This window comes from Rattus norvegicus, chromosome 9, assembly GCF_036323735.1.
Source record: "Rattus norvegicus strain BN/NHsdMcwi chromosome 9, GRCr8, whole genome shotgun sequence".
In the NCBI taxonomy this organism is placed as follows: Eukaryota; Metazoa; Chordata; class Mammalia; order Rodentia; family Muridae; genus Rattus; species Rattus norvegicus.
In genome coordinates, this window is record NC_086027.1 from 80,271,140 (window position 1) to 80,295,801 (window position 24,662).

Below are 24,662 nucleotides of genomic sequence, written 5' to 3' on the forward strand. Positions count from 1 at the left end.
TGGGAAAGAACTCTGAAAACATGAGTTCAAAAATATATAATTTCTCTACCATGCAGAATATAAGGATGCAATATTAATTGTATAAGGAACTTCATACGTCTAAAAGAACAGAGGCATTTGCACTATGTCAGACACTAAGGATGGAGATAAAGAGATTTAGGAAGTGATGATCAAAGGGCAAGATTTGATCAGGCTAAGTTATTTGTTTGTGCTTATAAAGGCAAGCAGATTCCTGAGTTCAAGGTCAGCCTAGAACAGAGGAATTTAGGTTCAGGTCCAGGGGTGGTAGGAATGGTAATTTCAGGGCGGGGTCCCACACAGCTAGCTTACTGTTTGTGCTTAACAAAGGCAGGCAGATTTCAGTTCTTTTGCAATGTTAAAAAAAAAAAAAAGATGTGCTTGCTGTCTCTTACTAAACCAAGGGGCTAGGGATATGAGATGTTGATTCATGGGATAATCAAAAGGGACCTAGGGTAATGACTGAATTGACAGGTAAATAAAAGACTGGACTTTTGGTCTGTAAGAGATGAATTATCCAGAGAGATTTTAGAAAGTAAGAGAAAGCAGAACATAGGCCATCAGCTTGTAGCCCACACTTTGAGTCCTTTTTTTGGCTGCTCTCAAACATCCCTTCTTTTGGGAACCCCTTGTCCTGTCTGAGGTTGGTTCACAGCAAAGCTTCTCTGGGAAAGTGTAACATTTCTCAAAACTGTTAGATGGGCACTGTTAGATATTAAAAACTGTTAGTTCTTAAAACTGTTAGATGTTAGTGGAGAAAGAGTATTTGTACTAGCAAATCAGTGAAATGGGAAGGAGCAGAGCAGCACGAAAAGTGCAAGAGGTCAGAAGAACTAGATCTTAAAGGAGAAGGGGAAAAGGATCTGATGAATGGGGCATAGGAAGCAGAGCCCAGATCATAGGAACCTCAGGGGTTTAGGTCCATGGTTCTTCCCTATCAAACAAAATGACATCATTAATGGCTTTTTCTAAACTTTGAGTTTATTGGTCATTGAAACAGAAACAGTTGTGGCAAAGCTGGCAAAGTTGTACACGTACATTCTCTCTCTCTCTCTCTCTCTCTCTCTCTCTCTCTCTCTCTCTCTCTCGGTACAAAGCACTTCTATAAAGGGCATGTAACTTGGCGTTCTCAAGTAGCCTATCTTGTAATCATAGGTATAGTCCTCTAGGAAATAAGATAAAAATATTTTCATATTAATTTTTCTTTCACCAAAACATTTCTTGTGGAGAAACCAGAATTGTGAGGGTTTCTGGAAAAGCTTAAAAATGTTGTCTGCCAGCAGCACATGAGTTCTCTCCCCCTCTTTTCAGGATTTGCCCAGGTAACACACCTATTTCCTCTCAATGAGCAAGAAGCTTCTGGTCTGAGTTTGTTTACCACCAGGGTAAAACTGTTGTCTCATCATATTCTTACCACAATGCACTTTGTGGGGGCTCACTATATCCCCATGTATTCAAAGTCCTGGAAACCAACATGCATACCTTCTGTAGACAATATGCAGTGTGCTCCATGCTTCCTGTTAATTGATCTTTAGCGCGTCACACAACACACTAGATTCATGTTATTTTCTAGAAATAAGTTGTTTGAACACCTAACTGTCTCTTCAAGTCCACCTTACTTTTCTTCTCTGGCCCTATTTTTCAACTACTAACACCCGTGCCTTTTCAGCTGTCCTTTTATTGAAAGTAATAAGTTAAGACATCCATCGTGAGGTGGGTGGTTCACCTTTCCCCTAAGGCTCACCAGCATATACATGGCATGCTCACTGTGTTGAATACAGAGAAGCATTTTTGGGAGCAGTAACATTCAGCAATGTCCATTATCATTTGTCAGCCTTAATGCTGCACACTTTCTGTGGAGCGTAACACTTTCAAAGGAAGAGATGTTTAAAGGTGATGTCTTCTTCAGAAAGCATCCATCAGTTGTTGCTGCAATTGAATCTGCTGTAGGTGTTAAGAATCTAGCTGGTCTTCCTGTGAGTCTACACTTATGGTGGAACCTTGGCTACTGGTATCAACATTCTCGTAGGACTTTTGGTCTTTGGCAAAGTTGATGAAAACCTGAGTGTTTTCAAGGAAACGAAAGACATTAGTGCCAGGTTTACCAGAAGAAATAAAACTTAATTCTCTCCAGTTATCCCCATCCCCTCCCTCCCTCTCCTGCTCTCTGCTCTTGCTCTCACTCTTTCTCTGTCTCCTTTTCTTCCTTTACATATTCACACTCTAACAAGTTACAAAAGCAAGACTTCATCAGGACCTGCTTACATGCTTGGTCACATCCCCCTAGATGTCCTTGAGACAGCCAATCTCAGTTGGACTTTAAAAATCATGCCCATTGCTGTGAATATAACTATATTTTTGTCATGGTCTAAATTCAGAGCTATAGTTAAAGATCTCTAGCCACATATTTGTAGTCCATATGATTCACATCGATACTTTCATCATGTATGGGTGAGTCTGATGCTCTATCAGATGTTTACATAGAAATGTCAGGAGAGAATTCACTAGTTTCAGGAAGTTATATCACTAAAATAAAATGTGTGTAGAACACTCCCATCATGTTAAATTGGCCAATTTTACAAATAAGTTTGCCAATATAATTGCCAATGCAGCTCTCTTTACATGATTAAAATCATTAAGTAATTAGTTGTAGGTTTATCCAAATATCACCAAGAGTCTAGTTTTCCAATGCACGATACTCAATGTTGGTCACGTAAGTCTAAGACTAATTCTAGTCTTAATTCCCTATAAAATATTAATCCATAAACACAGCACAATCCATTGACTTATTTTCAGACTCACTTCAAAGTCAAGCATAGCACTTCATTTTTGTAGGTCTTGTTGGTAGAGCTACATAAAACTTAGTATGGAGATGATGGATGACCTAGGAATGTGCTAGCATTGAGAGGAAAAGTAGTTAAGAGGAAGGAATTCTTCAATTGTTAAGTATGTGAATTTAATAAACCTAAGGTTTGTTCATTTTCTGTCCCTTACCCTAGTTCAGAACTGACCAATAGAAACCTTCCTTATGAAACCTACCAAGAAAAAAAATTAGAGGAAGCATTAATAGCTAATTATTTTGCAGGTGACAAGAGTGGCTCCTTGCTTCCCATGTACAGGTAAACATTTATGGAAGTAGATGCCATATATAATAGAAAGAAATCCCTTCGTTTCTCCACTAAAAATAGTTAATGTCTTTCATATCTTATTTTTTTTTAATGCCTCAAATGCAGTTAGAAATAAATTAGGCTCTTTGCTAAGGTTTTCAGGTGCAAGATTAGGTACTGATTTAATTAAAAGTAAATTAAATGCCATTAAAAAGAAATAAGCAGAATGCATAATAACTAATGTGGATCATGGCACACATCTTACCTCCTCCAAAGTGGTCTGGCTCACGAGGAAATTAGTGATATTTAAAGCAGTCTTGTTGGTTTCCAGAAGGTCAAAAATGTTTGCCACTCCTCCTGCTGTGACTGGCACATGGTACTCTAGCATGCTCAGGTGCTGATCCTGTGGGGACCGAAGGGGAAGACTTGTTTTACAATGGCAAGGTAGCATTGACTTGATCAGATTTCACTTTCACTGGGGGAGGGGGGGTGGGAGGGGACGCTGAGAGTTGTTCCACTGGGGGTGGGGGTTGGGCTGGAAGGTGGGGATGAAGCCATTGGTGTAAATAGTGGGCGTATTTCTGAAACTAACAGCTTGTAGAGATGAGATGAAAAAAATTTACGAACATCAGAGAGAAAACAAATTAAAAAGTTAATGAAAATTTCAAAGCATCCTGGGCTCGTGAGCATTTTGAAAGTTACGTTCTCATCTAGAGAGGGAGAAATAACCCTGTAGGGTGCAGCCCGTTCACAAGGTCACGCTCTGCTTGTTGAAGAGCTTTAGTAGATTTGCTTCATGTTAAATAGGTCTAAAGTCCCAGGACTCGGCTGTTCAACTGATATGAGCTGAACATGCTAGATTTCAGTCTTGTCTAGAAGGAGCCTTTTTGTTCTTTTCCCCAATCGATGTTGCCTACTTTTCTTGATTCACCTTAAAAGGCTTTTCCATTTTCAAACTTTTAACACTAGGATCATCTACTCCTTACTCCATCACTAAGGCCTTGGAGAATGTCTAACTCCTGCTGTTCTGAATGGTTGTCTTTAGCCATCCGGTTTTCTGTAAGGCATCTCTCCACCTTGACCTTTCCCCTCTATTTGCACCAGGCCGGGACTTGCTGTTTCTCTCTCTGTTAGGAGTGGCTGCAACAGCTCCTTGGAAGCCTAGAAACTAGATATGCTGATTTATTCTGGGAAAAGCAGCAAGGGAATCTGTTCTGAGTACTAGATACATCAGATATCTTGGAATCTACTCCTGTGTCTGTAGATCCTTTTACAGCCTTTTATCCCAGACTTCCTCTTTCTCCCCTCTTTGACTGGAGCCTGGCCTCTCCCCTAAACTTGTACTTTCCTTGTGCCTGTCTCTGTAACCTGACCTTCTTTCGTATTTAATTCTCAAGTAATTGCTCCAGATATTTCCATCCATAGATGTAGACACTGCAGCAGACGTGTCAGGAATACCTCTTGGGGGAAACTGACTTTATCGGCAGCTCATCTGCTGTTGGTAGTTTTAGGTATGTGCCCAGGAGGCTCAGACCAGGCAGGGGAAAAACCCAAAACGTACGCTCCACTCAGCAAGTAAACTGACAGGACGAGAGAGACTAACATGGTTTATAGAGCAGAGGCTTCCTGTGGTTTTCAATTCTGATGATTAAAAATGGGCTTTAACAAGAATCTTGAAAGCTAATATTCCTAGAGAAATTATTCAAGGCTTAGGGAAACTGAGGCCAAAATTACGACATGGAGATTAAAATAATTATTTTAAAAATGTACTCTTTTGCTGTCTAATGCCACTGCACATGAATATCATGCCCTATAGTCTGTGAAGATATCAGACATTGTCCACACCAGGTTTGTAAAGTCGATGTTTATTCCTGCTTACAAATGAGAGAAAGCAGAGTTCAGAGGCTTTAAATGTCTCCTTAGATAGCGCCTCTCACAGCCACACTCAACCATCAGCTTTCAAACTTCTTTCTGTTATTTTACTTTGTTTTACTCTTCACAATTATTTGTCATGCTCAATTTGTATAAACTACCTGCCTCTCAATGATGTTAGACTGATTTTTTTTTTCTGCAAGTCCATTAAGTAGGCGCTATGTGAAGTTTAAATGTGTGTATCCCTGTGTGTCCATCTGGCTGATTTTACTAGCTAAGCAGGTGGGAACAAGCTCCGTCATACTTGAATCACCCTGGGAGCTGACGATTGCTCAGACCTGTGTGAGTTTAGTTTTCAAAGGAAAGGAATAGAGCGATTAAAAACAAAAACAAAAACAAAACAAAACAAAACAAAAAAAAAAACCCTCTCAGCTGCAGGATTCTGAGCTCACTAATTTTTCTTTTCTAAGAAATACTGTTGGTCATATAAAGCCGGCTATTCCTAGGTTCCCTAATGTATGCATGCTGCTCTAATAGTAATTAGAGTGGAAATGGAACTTGAAAACAAATCCAGTATGATCAGAAAGACTTTGCAAGGAAGAAACTAACATAACAAATGTGAAATAACCAATTGAAAAACACCTTTAAAGATATACAAAAATCTGCGGATATTACCTCTTTGTACAAAGTTCAAATCCTGAACTAATGGATTACGATGAATCTCGAAGCTGTGACCCACTAGGAAATCGTGAACACTCACTTTGTTAACACTGGAAAAGACAGTCAAGGTCAAAGACGGAGCCACCACTTACTTTTAAGTATGTTTTTGGAAAGTGCAGCTGCATAAACTTTGTGAGGTTTTCCATGCTCACTTTATTATTTTTCAAGTGAACCTTGACAGTAAACCCACGTCCAAACCTAAAAGTGCAAAATACAGTATGAGGTACATTTTGCCAAAATAGCTCCCCTGGAATTCGAGATAATGAAATAGGTCCCAAGCCAACCATCATGTCCCTTTTTCTTATCTAAAGACTGTCATTTGGCATAAAAGTTCAGGACGTGCTGCAAGCTGGAAGTAGTTCAACACTTTGATTTTTTTTTTTTTTTTGGTTGATTTGTTCTTCCTGTCTACCTCTATACTGTGTCAGAATGTTTGAAAGCATACAGTGGTGACTTCCTTTGACAATCGTCGATTGGCAATAATACAGGTCAATTTCTGGAGTTAAGTTCTTACTAAATTAGAGCACAGTCTTGAGAGGTCATTAGAGATTTGATATCCACCATGAAGATTAGAGGCACTGGGATTCCAACACTAAATATGGCGTTAATATACCAGTGTTAGCCTCACTAAGAGCAGACTTTGTAAACAGGTTATGACACCCTACAAGCGACTCAAGGTCTCCGTCATAATTTTGTCTTTATCTCAGATAACAGTTTTGATAAGACAATTAAGTTACTGTATGGAGAGGTATACAGTACCATCCTGTAATTTGACGATTCACATAGATATGTATAAGTACACATACACTTGGGAGTATAAACTAATAATATAATTCTAATGTGATGCTAATATGATATTTATGCATCTTTCCCCAATGCATTCTTGATTAAAAGGTTTTCAATGTGGTGAAAATGTTAAATAGCTTACAGAAAGCTTGTGCAAATGGCAAACGAACGTGGTAGATTAAAAAATCTATGCCTTCATGCACTTGTCAAGTCTAATTTGTTATTGGGTACATTCCTGACACTACTTCCTGGGAGTATTTTGGTTGCAAATTATTTATTAGTATGACTATTAGGAGCTTCAACCCTTCTAGGTCTTGAGAATTTTAACTAAAAACTACAATAAACCCTTAATAAAATAATTTAAATTTAAAGTGTGTCAATGAGTATTTCCAATGAGGAGTATCTCTACTCATCTCAGTTTTTCTACTCATTGCACAGTGGCTGCTGGGGTGTAGGAACTGTTGGAGAAATTCCCCTACACAGTGTGTAAACAGCATTATTTGTTGGTTACCTGCTTTTTATATGTTGTAGAGACCCAATGCACTGGAACCTTCCATTCACCATAATGGCCAGCCGGGTACAAAGGGCTTCACATTCTTCCATGCTGAAAGAAGAAACAGATTCCTATCAACATCCAGGGCACATAAAATTGGGTCGCAGTTCATAAGCATATGTTTAATTAGTTCATTATAGCACTGTGGCAATCTCCCTTGAGGGCTCTCTTGATATGGTTTAGCTGTTAAAGGCTAGGCTCATAGCCCAAACAAGAAATCTCTCTTGAGAAAGAACAAAAAAAAAATATCTTAAAGTACTAATGAAACATATGCTTATGGATGTATATTACTCTCCTCACACATTTGAGGTTACCTCTCATGTCTGCAACACCTCTACTGTCGAACCCAATAGTCCTTTCAAACTCATTCAAGCTTTGACTCAAGACCTATGTTTCCTATGAGGCGTTTCAAAAATGATCCAGAACACCTTTTATTCTATCTTATATCCCAGTTGATTTTGTCTGGGAGTTTATAAACAGTTCTAACTTGTACAAGCTCTCTCGTTTCATGCATGATGGTACTTAGAGTCTCAGTTCTCTCCCTGTTCACTCCATGCAGAAGTTTGTGGGACTAAAAAGATGAGCTCCCCGGTGATGATCTCAAGGCTGGATACAAACAAGTGATAATAAAGAGATTTAATTAGTTTCTGCTATGTGATCATTATAAGGAAATGTAAGGTCAGTCCAGATCATAAAGAAAAGCTAATATCCTAAGAGAGGCGTAGATCAAATGCTTCATTGTCACCCCTTACTTAGGAGACTAGGAGGCTATTTTGTGGAAGAGAGCCCCATGAGTGAGTTCTAGGGGACAGGTGAATGAGAACCTGCTGACGATTGTAGATTCTACTTCAAGAAGAAAGCACAGATGAAGAAATCCATGAAGACAGAAAGCACAGTGTATGCACACAGAGCTGAGAGTCATTTGACCTCACTAATAGGAGGCAGCATTAAGTGGGAAAGACTGAGAATTCTGAAAGTCCACAGCAAACAGTAGCTAAGAATAAGCAGGTCTTGAGAACTTCATGGTAAAAATGTCTGCCGAGACCCTCTGCCTTGCTGTACCCCAGTATCCTCACTCTGAACCCTCTAGTCTTTACCTGTTACCAATAAGCAATGATCTAAACAGGTTGGGGAGAGGACTCAGTGGGTAAAGGTACTTGACCACCTGAGTCTGGTCTCTGGGACCTATGTGGGAGAAGGAGAAAACTGACTTCCTCAAACTGACATCTGACCTCTACATGGAAACACACACACACACACACACACACACACACACACACACACACACACACACACTCATGGAGAGACACATACTCATACATACTCACAGGGAGAGACAGAGAGAGAGACAGAGAGAGAGACAGAGAGAGACAGAGAGAGAGACAGAGAGAGATACACTCACACAGAGACACACAAACTGACAGAGAGATACAAACATAAACATACACACACATACACACACTCACAGAGACAGACATACAGAGATACACACATAAACACACACACACACACACACACACACACACACTGTTAATAAAAATTAAAACCCAAATACTCCAGATAACGAGGAGTACTCATGTGTTCCCCAGGATTCCTTGGGACCTGACTCAGTTTACCTGTGAGAGGTGAGGATGACAGAGCATTTGTTCTGCACCTCTTCTGAAATGATCCTCCAGAGGTGTCGTTTTGACTTGGGATCCATTCCAGAGCTTGGCTCATCCTTAATAAAGAATTACCAGAAAAATTTATCAAATTAATTAAGTTTTGATGAGGTTCTTTATAAGAATTGCTGCATTTCAACTCTCTGGGACCAGAAATCATTTTTTTGAGATCCCATGACTAACGTGTTTTATACATAATAGGCTTTTTCTGCTTCTGTCAAAAGCTCAAAATTAAGCATTTTAAATTGTCAGTCTGTTTAAGGAAGTGTTTCAGAGAAGCTGACACCATGTTACTTTACATCCGTCTCTTATGTTTCCTTGGGGAAAAAAAAATCTACTTCAATTACCAGGAGAGCAGAGTTTTTACATTTAATTCTGCAGTCCCACATACAGAGTTGAAGCTTTGTCAACAAGATTGCCATCTTTCCCCTTGAAGCAGGATGTGGCTGCGAGCAATAACGTGCCAGGTGAAGCAGAAGGAAACACAGCCTGATGTTTCGGTGGGTACGTTCCACAGGTATTTTTAGTGTTTTGTTATTAATTGAAATTTAAGACTCTCTGGGAAAATAAAAATAAGATTTGTAGAAGGCGCCAACTGGAAAAAAATCCGCAAATACTCTTCAAAGTGGATAGGCTTTGAAAGATTCAGACAGAGATATTTTTAAAAATACAACAGATAGTGTAAACAAGCAATAGTGGATCCTAACAAGTGTTAGATAAAAAGAAGTTATAGGTTATGATTAGAGAAAAAATGTATGCACGGTGGAAAGAGTCTGGCCATCTGATGCTCACTTTGCATAGAGGTGTGCTAATTTAAACAGAGCGGTGAGCATTCCTTTGGGGGAATGATAAAGGAGGTATTGTCATCGCTTCTATTTTTGTAGAAAGTGGAATATGCAGTAAATACATACAGAAGAAGGGCTATGCCTTCCTCCTGTAGCCTGTATTTCCTTAGCTCATTACCATACAACATTTACACAGTGCTTTTACATGGAAACAGCTTTACGACTTTTATCTCACAGGGGTGCCCCAGGATTGTTTTGTTCAATTTAAAAGATGCTTGCACAATAGGGTTCCATTAAAAACATCGACAGGCAGCGATGTAACAACGCATTATAAGCTTCCAGTATTCTAGAAGGATGGTCGTTCTAGGTGGTTTAAATGACTGGATCCACCATGTGACTTAATCCCTAGAATCATCATATAGTGATTTATAACTGAACTTGAATGCATGCCGCTCAGGTTCTTTTAAAACTTGGAGATCCTTGAATGAAGACAATCTTGCAAAATAAGGACGTGTTTATTTCTCTGAAACAAAGGTCCTTGTGCTTTGTTGGGGCTGGGGAGTAGAACTCTACATCAGTAGCATGTGCAATTTATATGTTCAGGTGATCAATTAAAATTTGCAGCTCTTAACAAAATATAAATGTAGAGCGCGTCTCTTGATCCTCTCCCTGATTCATATAAAATAACACAGTGTATTTTCCATCACTCCACAAGTTGAATAACTCATTTTTAAGCTACAAAGGAGAATAAATTTAGTACAACACTTTGTTCTAAACTGTGCCTTTCTTCCTCAGCAAAAATTGGACACTGTGAGTTCACTTGATCAGTACCTAACAGAAATATGATTTCATCAATAAGTGGGAATTAAATTTGAGCCTGCTCTATGACTTATTTGGAACCCCTGAGCTGGCTGCAGTTATTTCAAACTCACATGCTGAGTGTTTTCTCTGAAGCCCCCCAAGCCATTGCTTCAGACACAAAACGCTTCCCGAGGATACTGTCATGATAGTAAATTATTTGCTAATACAAATTCTCCTAATGTGGTGACACTGTACGTGCTTTGACAGTAACTGGCACATAGTGGGACCTCACTGGATGTTGACGGTACTGCTGATGAGAACGATACACGCGCCTGATGTGCTGTTCTAATTATGTACTAGCAGCTTCGTTCACGATGCCTCTCTTACCAGCAGGAGGATAGACGGTTTCCCTATCAAGGCCAGTGCAGTGGACAGCTTCCTTTTTGTGCCGTAACTGCACATGGAGGTAGATCTGTCCTTGTATGCCATCAAGTGAAGTCTCCTAAGGAGTTTATGAACAGTCTGTGGATAGGAAGAGAAGGGATTAGGCAACCAGACCCCCCTTCAAACTCTTAAAGCACCAAATGGAACAAAACACACCACTGGATAGAAATGTTTCTCATGGAGAACATAGGCCTTGAAGAGATGAAAATATTTAAATTCAACATAGATTTTATTTTCATCTTTTAAAGACCACTTATAAAATTAACACTTAGTTTAAAGAGAGAAAAGTAATTTTCTGCAGGTAGGCTTTCAAATGGGATAACTGCCCCCCAATGTTTGTACGTGTTTACCTTCACAGATTGTACCATGCTGTTAGCATGGGATTCTCCTACAAAGCTTAAAAGCTGAAGAGATCTCAGGCAGAATTCAAAAGCAGGTTTCCCATTGATTGCCATCCGAGTCCATCTTTCCTTCTTACTGAGCCATGAGTTGTCAGAAAGACTTTCGGACTATTTAAAACTGACCTGCTCTCAAAACTGTCATACATTCGGAACCATGAGTTCGTGCAGTTATTTCTGTATTTAAGTAACCCTAGCAAATGACGGACATCCTGGTTGGATGCCCATCAGGTCTCCAGAGTTTGAAGAACAAAGAAACATGCCCCAAGAGGTTAGTCATTCCATTACAAAAATAAATTGTTGCAGTGGTAGAGGTAATAAAGGTAAAAATTAAGGCATTAGTAATATATTATATTGTGTAAAATATATATATATATAAATAATGGAAATAATAAAAAAGAAGTAGAAATCGAAGTTCTGCAGAGAATCGTGTGGACCAATTTGAATACTTTAAAAAGAAAATCCCATATCACCAATCAAGGTTCAACTTGGAGCAAGGCACAGTGGGACTATCTATTTATTAATGGAACTGAGCAAACTCAGGCCAAGAAGCTTCTAAAGTTAAGCTTGTGGACAGATGTAGATAGATACAGACCACATCATCAAGCCAAGTTGGCTCACTGGTTAGAGGGGCATTTTATGATCTCCCACGTGGCATGATGGCTTTGCCAGAACAGTCATGAGAGGAGGGACGGAGCCAGCAGTGGTCTTTAAATGAGGCAGTCCTCCGCATATGTACTCACTTCTTTGATGTCCTTCTCTGGAATCCCATGCACTCTGGCATAGAAATACAAGTGTTCTTCCACGGTCACCAGGTCGTCTAAGGCATCTTCCTGAGGGCAATAACCAACCAATGAGCTGTGAGAATCCACATGTCCCAGGGATCTAAACGGAGAAAATCAGAACACATGACTTTCTAAAAAGAGGTCTTGAAGTATCGGGCTAGCGGCTTTGTTTGGGTTAAAATAGACAGCAATTTTGATAAAAGGAGGAAAATAGTTTATCTGAGTCATAGTCAAGGTTTAAAAACAAAACAAAACAAAACAAAAAAAAAAACAACCCAGTTACTCCAGCGATTCCCGCCTTAGGTCAGGAAGATTTATAACACAGTCATGAAATTAGATAAAAGTCCATTTAAATTATGTTGTACTCAATAAATAGAAGGACAGGTTTGTACCCGCTCTTGTTTCTGATCAGGATGTTTCCACTGGAAGGAATTATGTCTCCAGTCAGCATCTTAAATATAGTGGTTTTCCCTGCTCCATTCACACCAAGGAGGCCAAAACACTGGAATGGAGAGAGAGAAAGAGAGAGAGAGAGAAAAAAAAAAGGCGTAAGCTACAGAAACACGTTGTTATTATAACTTCTTCCTCCACCCTGGGTGAGACACCCCCGGAAGAATAAATCACTATAATTACTTCTGAATCCTGTACTGCTCTTCTGGCATTTGGTAAGACTTTCTCTTCTAAAACAAATGGGTATTATGGGCTCTTTTCCCTCTAAGCATCTGAACATCTGCATGTAGAGAAGGTCTGCTTTACATATGCTATAGTGCCCCTTTATGTGACGTGATAAAGTACCCCTCAGGTAAGATGTGCTAACTCAAAGAAGTAATTACAGTTATAGATTTGCACATAATTTACACAAAATCAAAACTTTACTGAAAAAGCCACTGATGCAATAATTTATGTCATTGAGTGAGTCTGACGCATGTGGTCCAGCTCTGCACAGAAAACTAAGGGGAAATAGCAACAGCCAAATTCCCTTTCTCCTTCCAACGCTACCTGAATCTTTTACCTGTGAAAACCATAGGAATAAAAGTCAACACATGCTAAGACCCTCCCTCTGAAAATGGCTGTCTTTCTGGAAGACTTTGAATAGGTCTAGGAAGGAGAGGTGCCAAAAAGCATCCTGAACAAGCTTCCTGCTGATAGTGCACTCCTCTGACAATGACAGTGGCGATGGGCTCAGGACCTGCTGTGTGCTGAGGATGAACCCTCCCTAGAAATAGCAAAAATTCATATGGCAAACATACATAATACATACATATATATACACACATACAAACATATACACATAAACATACATAAACCTACAAACACATACACACAAACACACACACACAAGCATACATACCCTCACAAATAAACACACAAACACACATACATGCATACAAACATACACACACATACACACACAAATACATACACACATACATACACAAACACTTCCACCCCCACAATACTCAATAAACATACACATACAATTACATACACACACAAACACATATACACAATGTATACACAAACACACACCCCACAAATAGACACACAAACACAAACACATACATACATATAAACACACATACAAACATACATACAAACACACATACCTACCTAGACTATGAAAATATTCAGGGCTTGGGTTTTCAATTTCTAGAAAACAAAGCCAAACCACGCCCCCTACCTCTCCAGCAGGTATCCCCAGGCTGATGTTGTTGACAGCTATAATCTTCTTGTGGATAAGCTGGTAGGTCTTTGTGAGCCGATGGAGCTGGACCAGGTCAAACTCAGCTGCACCGCTCTCGACTCTTAATCTCTCAGTGTGCACATCTTCGTCTTCATCTACTGTCTCCATGACAGGCGAAGATGTAAATTTTCTGAAGAAGAGCCTGAAAACCAGATTCTGAAATGACGTGACTCAGTCTGGACACCTCAATGCTCTCACTTCTGTGGAAGTCCATTGCCTGCCTACCGTTAGGCTGTTCTTACATTCATTATGTTGTCCTGTTTAAATGATGTCGGCAGAGGTAGTCATGTTCTTCCCATTATCTCTACAATGCTGGCAAACAGTGCTTACTTTCCATGGACGACAGATCTATGGATCCATTGTTCAATGTTGGAATCCTGATGTCTAAATCAGGTGCCTGCCTGAAAGCTAGCTTCTAACAGGGAGCTCAGAATCATTAGTGGAACTCCACACTTAACAAGCCCAAGATCATCTATCCCCTTATTGCTCTAACAACTGTTCTCTCTCCACTTCTTCCTTCCTCCTTTTTGGCCCCCTTTCTTCTCTTGCTCCTTTTCTTTCTCCATCTCTTCTTGTTGTTGTTTATTGTGGTAAATCTAAAATGAGGCATACCCTCTTAATTACATTCTTTTCTCTCCTTATATCTTCAAGGGGAGATAGATCCCAGGGTCGTATTGCTAACAACTAGCAGGTCTCTCCTTTTAAATCATTAATAACAGGGACACTATTTATTCTGCATTCTATTTACAGCTAATGTCTCACTGAAGATCAAGGAGATAATTGAAGCTTCTCAGCAAAATCTCTCAGTTCTAGCCTCACCCCAGTCTTGTCCAACAAACACCCAATCAAAAGAAAACCAAACCTTTTAAAGTTCTGCAAATCAGTTATTTCAGGTCTACCCTGAAAATCTCTGCTTCTTTTAAAAATGGTCCAAGGATTCCAAAACACGGTGTTTTCTTTATATCTATTCTGGTCTAAAAAGCCCACTCATGCAGTCAGTTTCCCAACACTGGAAATGCCTTCGAACCCTCCCTTTGTCATGGGCCATTTCCCTGACTATTTCTATCTCCACTATAAGCTTCAGTTTTACCAGCATTTCCCAGGAACCTACACTGCTCCTGTGTCTCTGACTCTTGCGTCCCAGTCTGCACTGGTTCCCCAAGAATTATACCTGCTAAGGTATCATGTGCGTGTGCTGCTCTCTGTTTGCTCACCTTCAATAGACTGCCATTGGTTTGTTCAAATAAGGTCCAAACCAGATCTCTTTACTAAGCATTCAAGAGACCCCATAACCTTCCAGCCACACCATAAGCCAAATAGCCTGCTATTCACTACATTTATTCTATCTTCCAAACAAATAGTATAATCTTTTAATTAAGTAGTCTATAACATTTTCCTCTTTTTTTCTTTCTTCCTTTTATTATTACTTAATTAAAATTTTTATTTTCAGTAGGTAATCCGAGTTCATATTAAAGTTAAAATGGTACTAGAAAATAGAATGTCGAAAGTAAGCCATCTTCAAGCAACACTGACATTAAGATAATCCATTGTAAGAAGGTAAATTTCCTTTTATCTCACACAGTAATATATAATACTCATTTCTTAGCCTTTCACTTTCATTTAGTAACTATGAGAACAAATATTACATAGATATTGAACCGCTATCTGTGTGTGTTTACATGTGCATATTTGAGTATGTATCAAACGCCTGTGCAAGTATACTTGCTCATGAAAACGCTCATGCAGAAAAGGATGCTGGGTGTGTGCTCCATCACTATCTTATTCCTTTGAGAGAGAGTCTATCACTGAACCTAGGGCTTGCTTTTTTTAGTCAAATTAGATGCCCAGCAAGCCCCAGGGATCTGTGTGTCTCACACTACATCCAGCAACGCTGGCTGCAGTTACAGGCCTTTGCTGTGCTATGCTGGGTTTTGCATGTCGGCAGTGAGCATCTGAAGTCAGGCTCTTAGGCTTGCACAGCCAGTTTTCTCTGCTGAGTTGCATTCCTCACTCCTGGATCATTCCTTCTGATGGCTAAGTAGTGTTATATTTATGAATATGGATGTATAAATTAGGCAATCCCTAAATAAAGATAAGCTGCTTGTTCGTTTGCTATTAGAAATGACGAGTGTGGTGACGTAACTCTATACACATGGCAGCGTGAGGTTTGTGGTGTTGTCACTAGGAACACTTCCTAGGAAGGGGTAAATATACTCGGCGGTGCCCCTCTTCCTGTTTCTGTTGCTCTCCTTGCTTCATCCCGGTCATCTTCTCCTAGACTCACTGTCCACACTACCAACTCAAACTTCTTTTTCACTTCTGCATGCGAAGCCTTTATTAGCTTCCTCAACTCACTGACTCTCTTTTAGGGCGACAGCTGTGCTTACTTAATTTTGTTTCTTACTCTATACCAACCCACTATGTATAAGGTTTGTGGCGCTGTCATCCGGAACGCACAGAAAGGCTGGACAACTATTTACTAGACTTAAATGAATGATACATTATGCAACCAGGTTTTAAAAGGCTCTAAACTAGACTTTCCAGTGTTGCTAGAGGAAAACACCAAGATTATTGCGCGTCCCTGAGTGCTCTGACGCAAACATCACGGAGGGGAAATGCTGTTCTCATCTGCCTCACCTGAGCTTCTTTATCAGCCACTCATTGATGAGAAGTCGCAGCAAGAAAAACATGGTGCCCTGAGAAACCAAGGCCACAAACATGGCTCCTAGCTTATCCATTTCAAAGGTCTCGCTTGGATAATCCACACCATAGGCTTTTAAGAAATCCAGGACTGCCTGTTGCTGTGAGAGTTCAATCAAACCGTAGCCAAAACAGAATTGGGGGAAGATCAGGAAAATTCGCTTGAGGGTTTCAGAAATAAGTTCTAGAGTCTGAAACAAGAGAAATAACAAAATGTAGTTTTAGGATTCCGACTGATTGACGAAACATTTAAAAGTGGATGAAGACAGATGGAGACGCCTAGGCAGATTGGCAATTATTTCGCATGTATGCTGCAACTGCATATTATAGTTGCTCCACAAATGACAGTATGACAGAATTTGTTATCAAAATGCAAGTGAAAAGAATGTTTTTTCCTCAAAGTGGCCCAAGGTATCCAGCCCAATTCTGGAGACAAAAATCACTTCTAGACCTGGCTTAGATTCAGTGGGAGAGGTAAGCCTGGTTAGAATGTTGGGATGCAAAGCTGTATCACTGGGTTTGTGAGTGAGAGAGGGTTCAGGAAAGCTTTTGAACTTAGGGAATCTCAACCTGGGTAGGGACAGAGGTGAAATGAGATGGAAGGAGAGACAACAGATATCAAAGAGGCAGAAATGGCTCATTTTCACGTTATTCACACTTGAGGCCAATGACTTCCACTTTACAATTTCCCTTCCTCCTCCTGAAGTGGCCTTGCCTATCCCTCACCTCACTTCATTTCCTCTCTATTCTTTCGCACTCCATTGCCAGGGACTGTTAAAGCTTCTCTTTCACTGATCATAATTGTTAGCTCTGAATGGCAAATGATGCTTACAATGAAGTAGATTCCAATACATGATTGAAAGGGAATTTTTCCCCCTATGAGTGTTCAAATGAATCCTAACCCATAGCTATATACATAATCCATTCTTGCCACCACTGCACCTTTGGGATCTATTAATGAGTACAATGTTTAGTTGAGCAGTTAGTGCCATATAATCTATCACTTTCCTCAAGACCTAGCAAAAGTCAGTATTGCTAACATTCAGTCAATGCAATAATAATGAACATTAACCTATACAGAGCTTAATTTCTTTTCAAGCTATACTTTCTCATTTTCTAAATTTAAATCAAAAGATAGTCTTTCCTATCTAAATACAGAGTAAAGGAAATCTTCCCACATGGAGCATGTTAAGGCTTCTGGTTCATTTGCTGAACTTTAAGTAACAAATAAAAGACCTTACCGGATCATTAGGCTTTTCCTTGGAAAGGAAGTACACCACCGACAGGGAAACAATGGAATTGATGCCAAAGAACAGGTTGACACACACATAAGTGATGAAGGCCATCCCTGTTTCATGGAAGAGACCAGCCAGCAGGTACATCCAAGAAAATGTTGCATAGCTGTAGGACAGAAATACTAAAAATTAAAATTATGCCTTAGTTATTCTAGTCTACAAAACAATAAAGTAAAGCTCGGATGGGTTTCCCAGGGAACAGTAAACATGAGAGGAGAGTAGCCAAGCCCTGAAGCTAGGTCTGTATTTCATTCTTCATTTTGACAAAAGACCCTCAAAGGATGTTTTTAAAATGACAGCAAGAAGCTTCTCTTTTAAGAAACCCATACAGTTTCTCTGTCATCACAACTACAGATTCCTTCCCTGCAGGGTATGGTGTTACTCTGCCCAGGCAAGACTTTGGCTGCTCAGAAATAGGAGTTTGAATTGGACAAATCTGATCATTTAAAATTGAGGAAAGATAATGACATTGTTGTAGGTAGTTAATAAGGTCTGGTTAAAAGACAGGTGGCCTAGGTTGGGCAAAGATGAGCAACTTCAGTTTGAAATAGATCTAGCAACAGAAAGACCATCTAGTTGTCCCAGTTTTTAAACAATTGATTCTATCCATGCCTTTGTAATAGAATCAAGTTTTACAGTGGATGTCAATTATATCATGCAACCTATATTACTCTAACATAGAAACAACAGTCTTTATGCCCTTACCCATCTGGAAAAGACAAATAAAAACAGACATAAATTTTACATGTACCTTATAAAGCCATAGATAGTAATGTACTTTGTCAATACATCTACCAACACATACTCATACTTTTCTGATCATTCTAAAATATTCATTTTATATACTTTAGATTATGTGTATAAATTGGTACAGTGCATGATACCCGGTCAGTGCCTGTTAGCGATAACAACATTAACTTGCAGAAGTGTGGCACTTACAGGCTGTGCACTAGCAAATGTTTATGCTACATTAGTCATTACTCATGGTAAATGACCCCAAGACAAGTGTAAATTAACTGATGAGACTCAGGTCCTATTGTGTCTAGGAGTGCTTAATTTTATTCATTCTTTTTCTCGTTGCTTGATCAGCAGCTTACCCAAACAGCAGAAGTAGGAGGGATACAGCGCCTAGATTGTTTCCACTGTAGAAAGCAGGGAGCTTGAAAATTGCTATGACACCAATTGAAAATGCTACAGGAACCAAATAGAAGACCTATAGATATAGACAAAGCAACGTTTAGCATATGGCAAGCATTTTTTTTTAAATCAATAGTCCACCTTATTTAACTCTGCAATAAGTCAACCTAGAAAAATTCTGAGAAAATGAATTTTTATTTATCTTCCTGTCGTTGTAACATGCAGCTCATTTTACATTGATCTCACTTTAGGATTTGTCTTCTCCAATATGAGGTCAAGGCAATTTCAATCTATATAGATACACAAGAAATCCCTGGTGTTCCTGCCTCAAGGCTTAAGACTTGGGATCATTCAGTGACAGGGGTTCTGGGAGAAAGATAAGAAAGGCAGGGTTTTTTTTTTTTTTTTTTTGGTATTAGAGTCAGTCCTAGAAGTATTGATTTCATTTTGGATGCTGCCTCTCTCTCACATGGCTGCTTTCTGAGACTTGGTTATCAGTGTTAGGCATTCCAGGCAAAACAGCAGGACAACAGTTCTCAAATCACAGGTTCTTGAAATCACAGGTATCTGAACAAAAACTTCAGTATTCTGTTTACAAGCAAAAATATTAGAGGCTTAAGAGTTTGCAGCAAGATGCATGCAGCGAAAGCAGAGGTGAATCTTGTGAATTGTACCGGAACCAGTAGTCCTGATAACAGGATCTCAGTACCGAGTAGACCTTCACAGAAGAAAGCATTGAAGCTTCCTTAACATTTAAGCTCATGTGAAGTACAGAGCGGTCATTAGAATTCTTTTAGACTTGGGTTCTACAGCGGGCACATTTCAGACCTCACTGGATGCATTAGCAAAATGGATCTGTGGTTAATTACTCTCCAACTCTTCAAGCCAATGATCTTGACAACAACTCAGACAATCGCTGCAATCACAGGCAAACGCGTACATATTCATCTGGGCTCTTGGCCAACGCTGGTACATTTGGAGTCAAGAATGATCATCTGAACTTGGGGACCACTTTACATAACGGCGAGCGCTGTCAATGAAATACATCCCTCCTTGTCCCTGCTAATCTTCTCTAGTGTGTCATTCAGCAGGCGCTTACTTTGAATTTTTCACTATTAGTTGATTAAATTTTTATAAGCTTGATCATCTGGCACTACAGGGTAATGTTGATAAGCTCTTATTTTGCTACAATAGTGGTTCTTAGACTTCAATGTGCTTAAAAAAATCACCTGGGGGATCTTGTTTGAAATGCACGCTTTCTACACTCCATTTCCCAAGACACAGATTTAAACAGACCTGAAGAGAGGCCCAGGAATCTGTATGCTGATGTGCACTCTACGAATCTGATATCTCACAGATAAGGGAAAATAGGTTTCCTTTTCCCTCCAACCATCAGATGATATAAGCCCAAGTCAATTGGTTTTTCTTAATTCTCTGTCCTTGCAGTAATAATTTGAATAATTAGAGCAAATAGCTCCTGAATACAAAGCTGATAGACTTCTACCCAAATTGATCCTGTCTTGCAATGACAAAAGTTACTCACCATGTCATAGATGAAGTTTGTCACCCAGTAGCATGTCACACCGATGCCGGAAATGTGCTGTAACTGCTTGGCTTTGGTCTGATGCTCCCTGACAATGTAGGTGACAAAGCTGGCAGTGGTGACAGAGTAGCCCATCAGGATGGACAGCGCCACTAAAATATCGATTAAACTGCTGATTCTATCATGAGCAATAGGGAGAGGAAAGTACACATAAGTTTTTGGAACTCCTTCCCTTTCAGGAAGATTCATGACTAAAACCATCAACAAAGCAGTACAAGAGCTGGCTGTGACACAGATAAGGCTTCCTGCAAGGCAGCCAGATACTATCTTCGACATGACTCTTCTGTGACCCTGGAATAAATGTAGCACTAGTGCATCTGAATTGGCTAGGGATGCGCAATAGAAAAGCCGCGGTCTCCAAGGGTTACAGAGTGCATGCAAGGGATATATAGATCTTCAGCAAAGAAACAGTACTTAAATGCTATGCAGGGAAGTCAAAATGATGAAGTACTTGTGCACTTGACTCAGAAAAGCAGAGGACTCTGTGAATCTACAGTTGACAAGCTCTACTTGGCAGCCCTTCCCACACCCTTCCAGAAACTTCCTTTCGTCCCAGTTAGTGACTTATATATTACCAGCCCTACTAGATTGACATCCATTCAGATACCACTGTAATTTCCAATCATTGCACATTCTGCAGAAGTGCAGCTATGCCAAAGGGAAGGTAGTAATGTCAAGGAAAGAGATGCGCTTACGTGGCTTGTTCCTGGTCTTGCACCCCTGGATAAGGGTGGCTATACATGATGATTCCTAGAAAGAGGGGAGAGTTCTGCTGTTAGATGGTACTTAGTTAATCAGGAGTACCAAGTTTTACATGAATAATACACAATACTTTGTTTCTTACAAGATGAGCCAAAGAATAGTACTTCCAAGATTCTTAATCCCATCAAATTATCTTTTCTTAATAAAATAAACAATGTCTACTTGTGTGTAGAACATTCTGGAAAGATCTAAGAACATCTACTTCTTATATAGTACATGCCATACTCTGGAGAACATTCAAATGATTGCTTCCAACTTCCTTCTGTCTGGTCACTTCTATTCGCATTTCAGCTGTACTTCAGAAATAGAATACATTTAAATAAACAACTCAAATGGTCATCAATTATATAAGTCTCTTCAAATATCCAACAGCATTCTAACCCTCCTTTCTGAGTTAATGACAAGGGTCAGGAAACATGGCCAAGTGAGAACATGGTCCTTTCTCTTTTACTATTTCTAAGTTGCTTATTGTTTAAAAGTCCTACCAGAGCAGAGACTGGGAACCTCAATGTTGCATATCCATAAAAACTCAAGAAGCCCGAGAGCTTCTTGCTACATCCACACTTAATTACGATTCACTTAATTCTATGGTGACCACAAGGTATTGAGTTCTCAGAGTTGGTTATACTTTCTGAGTTGGAAGCAAGGCTCTTTCCTCTCCTTTCCTAAAGGATCTTACTAAGCCAGAGTCAAAAGTGGACAGGCAAGTTTCCCAAAAACTGTAATGTGGAGGCAGCGTGCATACTGTCTACACAAATGTGGGAAAGAATGGTAGGAAAAGAGATGTGGGGCTCCTCTGTACCTACACAGTTATAAACTGAGCAAGAACTTTTGTTCTCACTGCTTGTATGGGATATGTTAGAACATATGTTGGGACATTTCAGTGCAAGTACATATACTTTAGGCAACTTAAATTTGTAGAATTTATTAAGGTAAATATGCTACTTTAAGTTGAATTCCTCAACAATAGTGTGCTGGATAGTCTTATGTCCACCTGACACAAGCTAAAGTCATCTGAGAGGAGGAAACCTCCATTAAGAGAATGCCTCCAGAGGATTGGGCTGTAGGCAAGTTTGTCAGGCAGTTTCTTATTAGTCAGTGACTGATGTGGGAGGACCCAATTCATGTGGGTGGGGCCAACCCTGGGCTGGTGGTCCTGGGTTCTGTAAGAAAAGCAAGCTGGTAAGCAGCATCCCTCCATGCCCTATACATCAACTCTGGCCTCAAGCTTCCCACCCCATTTGTGTTCCTGTCCTGACTTCTTTCAGTGATGTACAGTAATGTGAAAGCATAAGCCAAATACATCCTTCCTTCTCTGAGTTGCTTTGGTCACGGTGCTTCAGCACAGCAATTGTAACCCTAACTAAAACAAATGGCATGTTGAAGAAAATAAACAGTTAAAAACAAAGAAAACAACAGCAACAACAACAACAGCAAACCTACTTTGAACTCTGTTTTTAATCACATTGTAAGGGAATTTCCTTCTCGTATGTTCTGTGAAGATTAATAGTCTCTGTTCTGTATTCATTTATTTGTTTGTTTATTTTAAAGGAGATCTCTCTGTGCTCTCTGACTCACCATGTAGACCAGCCTGGCTTAAAACTTACCATGTAGATCATCAGGCTGGCCTTAAACCTACACAGATGTGCCTGTCTTTGCCTCTCTTCTGAGTACTGGAATTAAAGGTACTGACCACCGTGTTCTTCGGCTTTTTGCTTTATTTCTCTGGGCCCTTCATAAAACCCAGTAGATTCCCTGTAGACAGGGGAACGTTTGTCTTTTCTTTATACATTTTATTTCAAAAATCAAGAAATATTTTTTAATTAACCAGCGGAATCTTTGAAAATACGGTCTTATCCACTCAGTGTAGTGCTGTGGAATAGGGCGCTTCCATGAATATCTACTGAAAGATGTAGTCAGGACTAAAGTCCTGTCTGACAGGCCTCCCCACATCCTCTACAGCAGCCAATACCGTGTCTTAAGAGCATGACTGATCAATGGGTGCATTGAAACAAATCAAATAATTTTTCAATTAGAATTTGTCCTTACATGGAACCTACATCAAAAGTAGGCATTTTCTGTAGTCACTATAGATATGAAGCTAAACTGAGATGCTCCCTGTGGGTACAACAAAGGGTGGGAGGAGCACATGGGGGGGGGAGCATTTGCCAGAGAAAACGTGCAAACCAATGTTCTTTGAAAAGAACCCTGATTTTCCATATGAAGTTAACCACTAGAGGGAACCACATGAATGTAACAGATACTGACATTGCCAATGAAAGCTAATTAAAATATTTTATGAGCACATTAAGCTTCAGAGAAAATGAATTTTACAGCTAAAGAAAAACCCCAGTTCACCTGGAATCCTGCAAAGATGTCTTTAAACACGTGGAGGATCGTGAGGGAGTGGTGGTGAGGGGAAAATAGGTTGAACTTTACAGACAGGTTAGGTTCTCTTGCCACGGGAGAACCCACTCATGTATTCCAAAACATTATGCATTTTTAAGAGTGACATAGATTTCTTCTTTTCTTTTCTTTTCTTTCTTTTTTTTTTTTTTTTCAGAGCTGGGGACCGAACCCAGGGCCTTGCGGTTGCTAGGCAAGCGCTCTACCACTGAGCTAAATCCCCAACCCCAGATTTCTTCTTTGAAAAGAAGAAAATATCTCACAGAGAGGGCAGAATGTTGCCACTTTTTTGTAAGTTTGAGTAGACAAATTAATAAGGAATAAAAGACATACTTTCCTTAATTTATGTAAAACTTCAAGTTTTATTTTTAAATTGAAAAGTAAATTTCATTTCAGGCTCAGCATAAGTTTTATGCTGCCAGACTCTTTTATCCTCTGTACCTTAAAACACAATGGTAAGGCCCCTCAACAAGCCTGCGGGAGTCTAGAGTGGTCCCGTTACATTAATCTCAGTAATGAAGACTAATTTTAGAGGAAACCAGGACACAGGTTTCCAGAAGCCAGCCCTTTAGACGAGGTCGCATCCTCCTGTTCTCTGTATCTTCGCTACATCGCCCTGGCTGTTTCTATAGCTTCTGTGCTTTCATTGTCTGTCACAACAATGTGTGTTTTTGCTCTGAATAAAACATCCCACAGAAGGCTTTCCAACACCATTTCAATCCAGGTTAGACTCGCCTGGCTTTAGTCACCATTTCATTTAATTTACCACTTTTGACTTTGTCCTTTATTAATGTGCTATACCTAAGGACTATTCATCTTGTTATTTTTCTTTAAAGCTCCTCCTGCTAGGAAAAAAAATGCCAAAACAGTTGGATGAAACCACTGTTTCCTCTGAGGAAGACTCTGCTGCTAGAGTGAGTGTCTGACACTGCAGTGACATAAGCAGACTCCAGAATGCATGGAGGTGGGGTGATGGAAGGAAAGGGGGAGGGTCAGCTTTCATAAAAGATAGTTTGTATCATTTATCCTTCCTAATAGGCTGTTTATGAGGCTGGGTCCTGGCCAGAAAATGTATTATTTCATTT

The 24,662-nt window shown here is 39.7% G+C and overlaps 1 protein-coding gene across 3 annotated transcripts in view; it reads right to left on the reverse strand.

Moving 5' to 3' along the window:
• Positions 1–981: 981 nt before the first annotated feature.
• Abca12 (ATP binding cassette subfamily A member 12) overlaps positions 982–24,662 on the reverse strand; it is a 173,220-nt gene continuing 149,539 nt past the window's right edge. For 2 of the 3 annotated variants that reach the window (XM_039084631.2, XM_039084630.2), the window contains exons 18-31: positions 21,105–21,159; positions 20,350–20,527; positions 18,767–18,882; positions 17,616–17,775; positions 16,312–16,565; positions 13,612–13,816; positions 12,323–12,432; positions 11,889–12,030; positions 10,691–10,825; positions 8,673–8,776; positions 7,015–7,107; positions 5,810–5,915; positions 3,391–3,528; positions 982–2,079 (exon numbers count right to left, since the gene is read on the reverse strand). In XM_039084631.2, coding sequence (XP_038940559.1) covers positions 1,972–2,079; positions 3,391–3,528; positions 5,810–5,915; positions 7,015–7,107; positions 8,673–8,776; positions 10,691–10,825; positions 11,889–12,030; positions 12,323–12,432; positions 13,612–13,816; positions 16,312–16,565; positions 17,616–17,775; positions 18,767–18,882; positions 20,350–20,527; positions 21,105–21,159 — 1,904 coding nt within the window. In that variant the 3' untranslated portion in view covers positions 982–1,971. The remainder of the gene's footprint in view (positions 2,080–3,390; positions 3,529–5,809; positions 5,916–7,014; positions 7,108–8,672; positions 8,777–10,690; positions 10,826–11,888; positions 12,031–12,322; positions 12,433–13,611; positions 13,817–16,311; positions 16,566–17,615; positions 17,776–18,766; positions 18,883–20,349; positions 20,528–21,104; positions 21,160–24,662) is intronic. The other variant, NM_001427691.1, reaches the window with a different exon arrangement.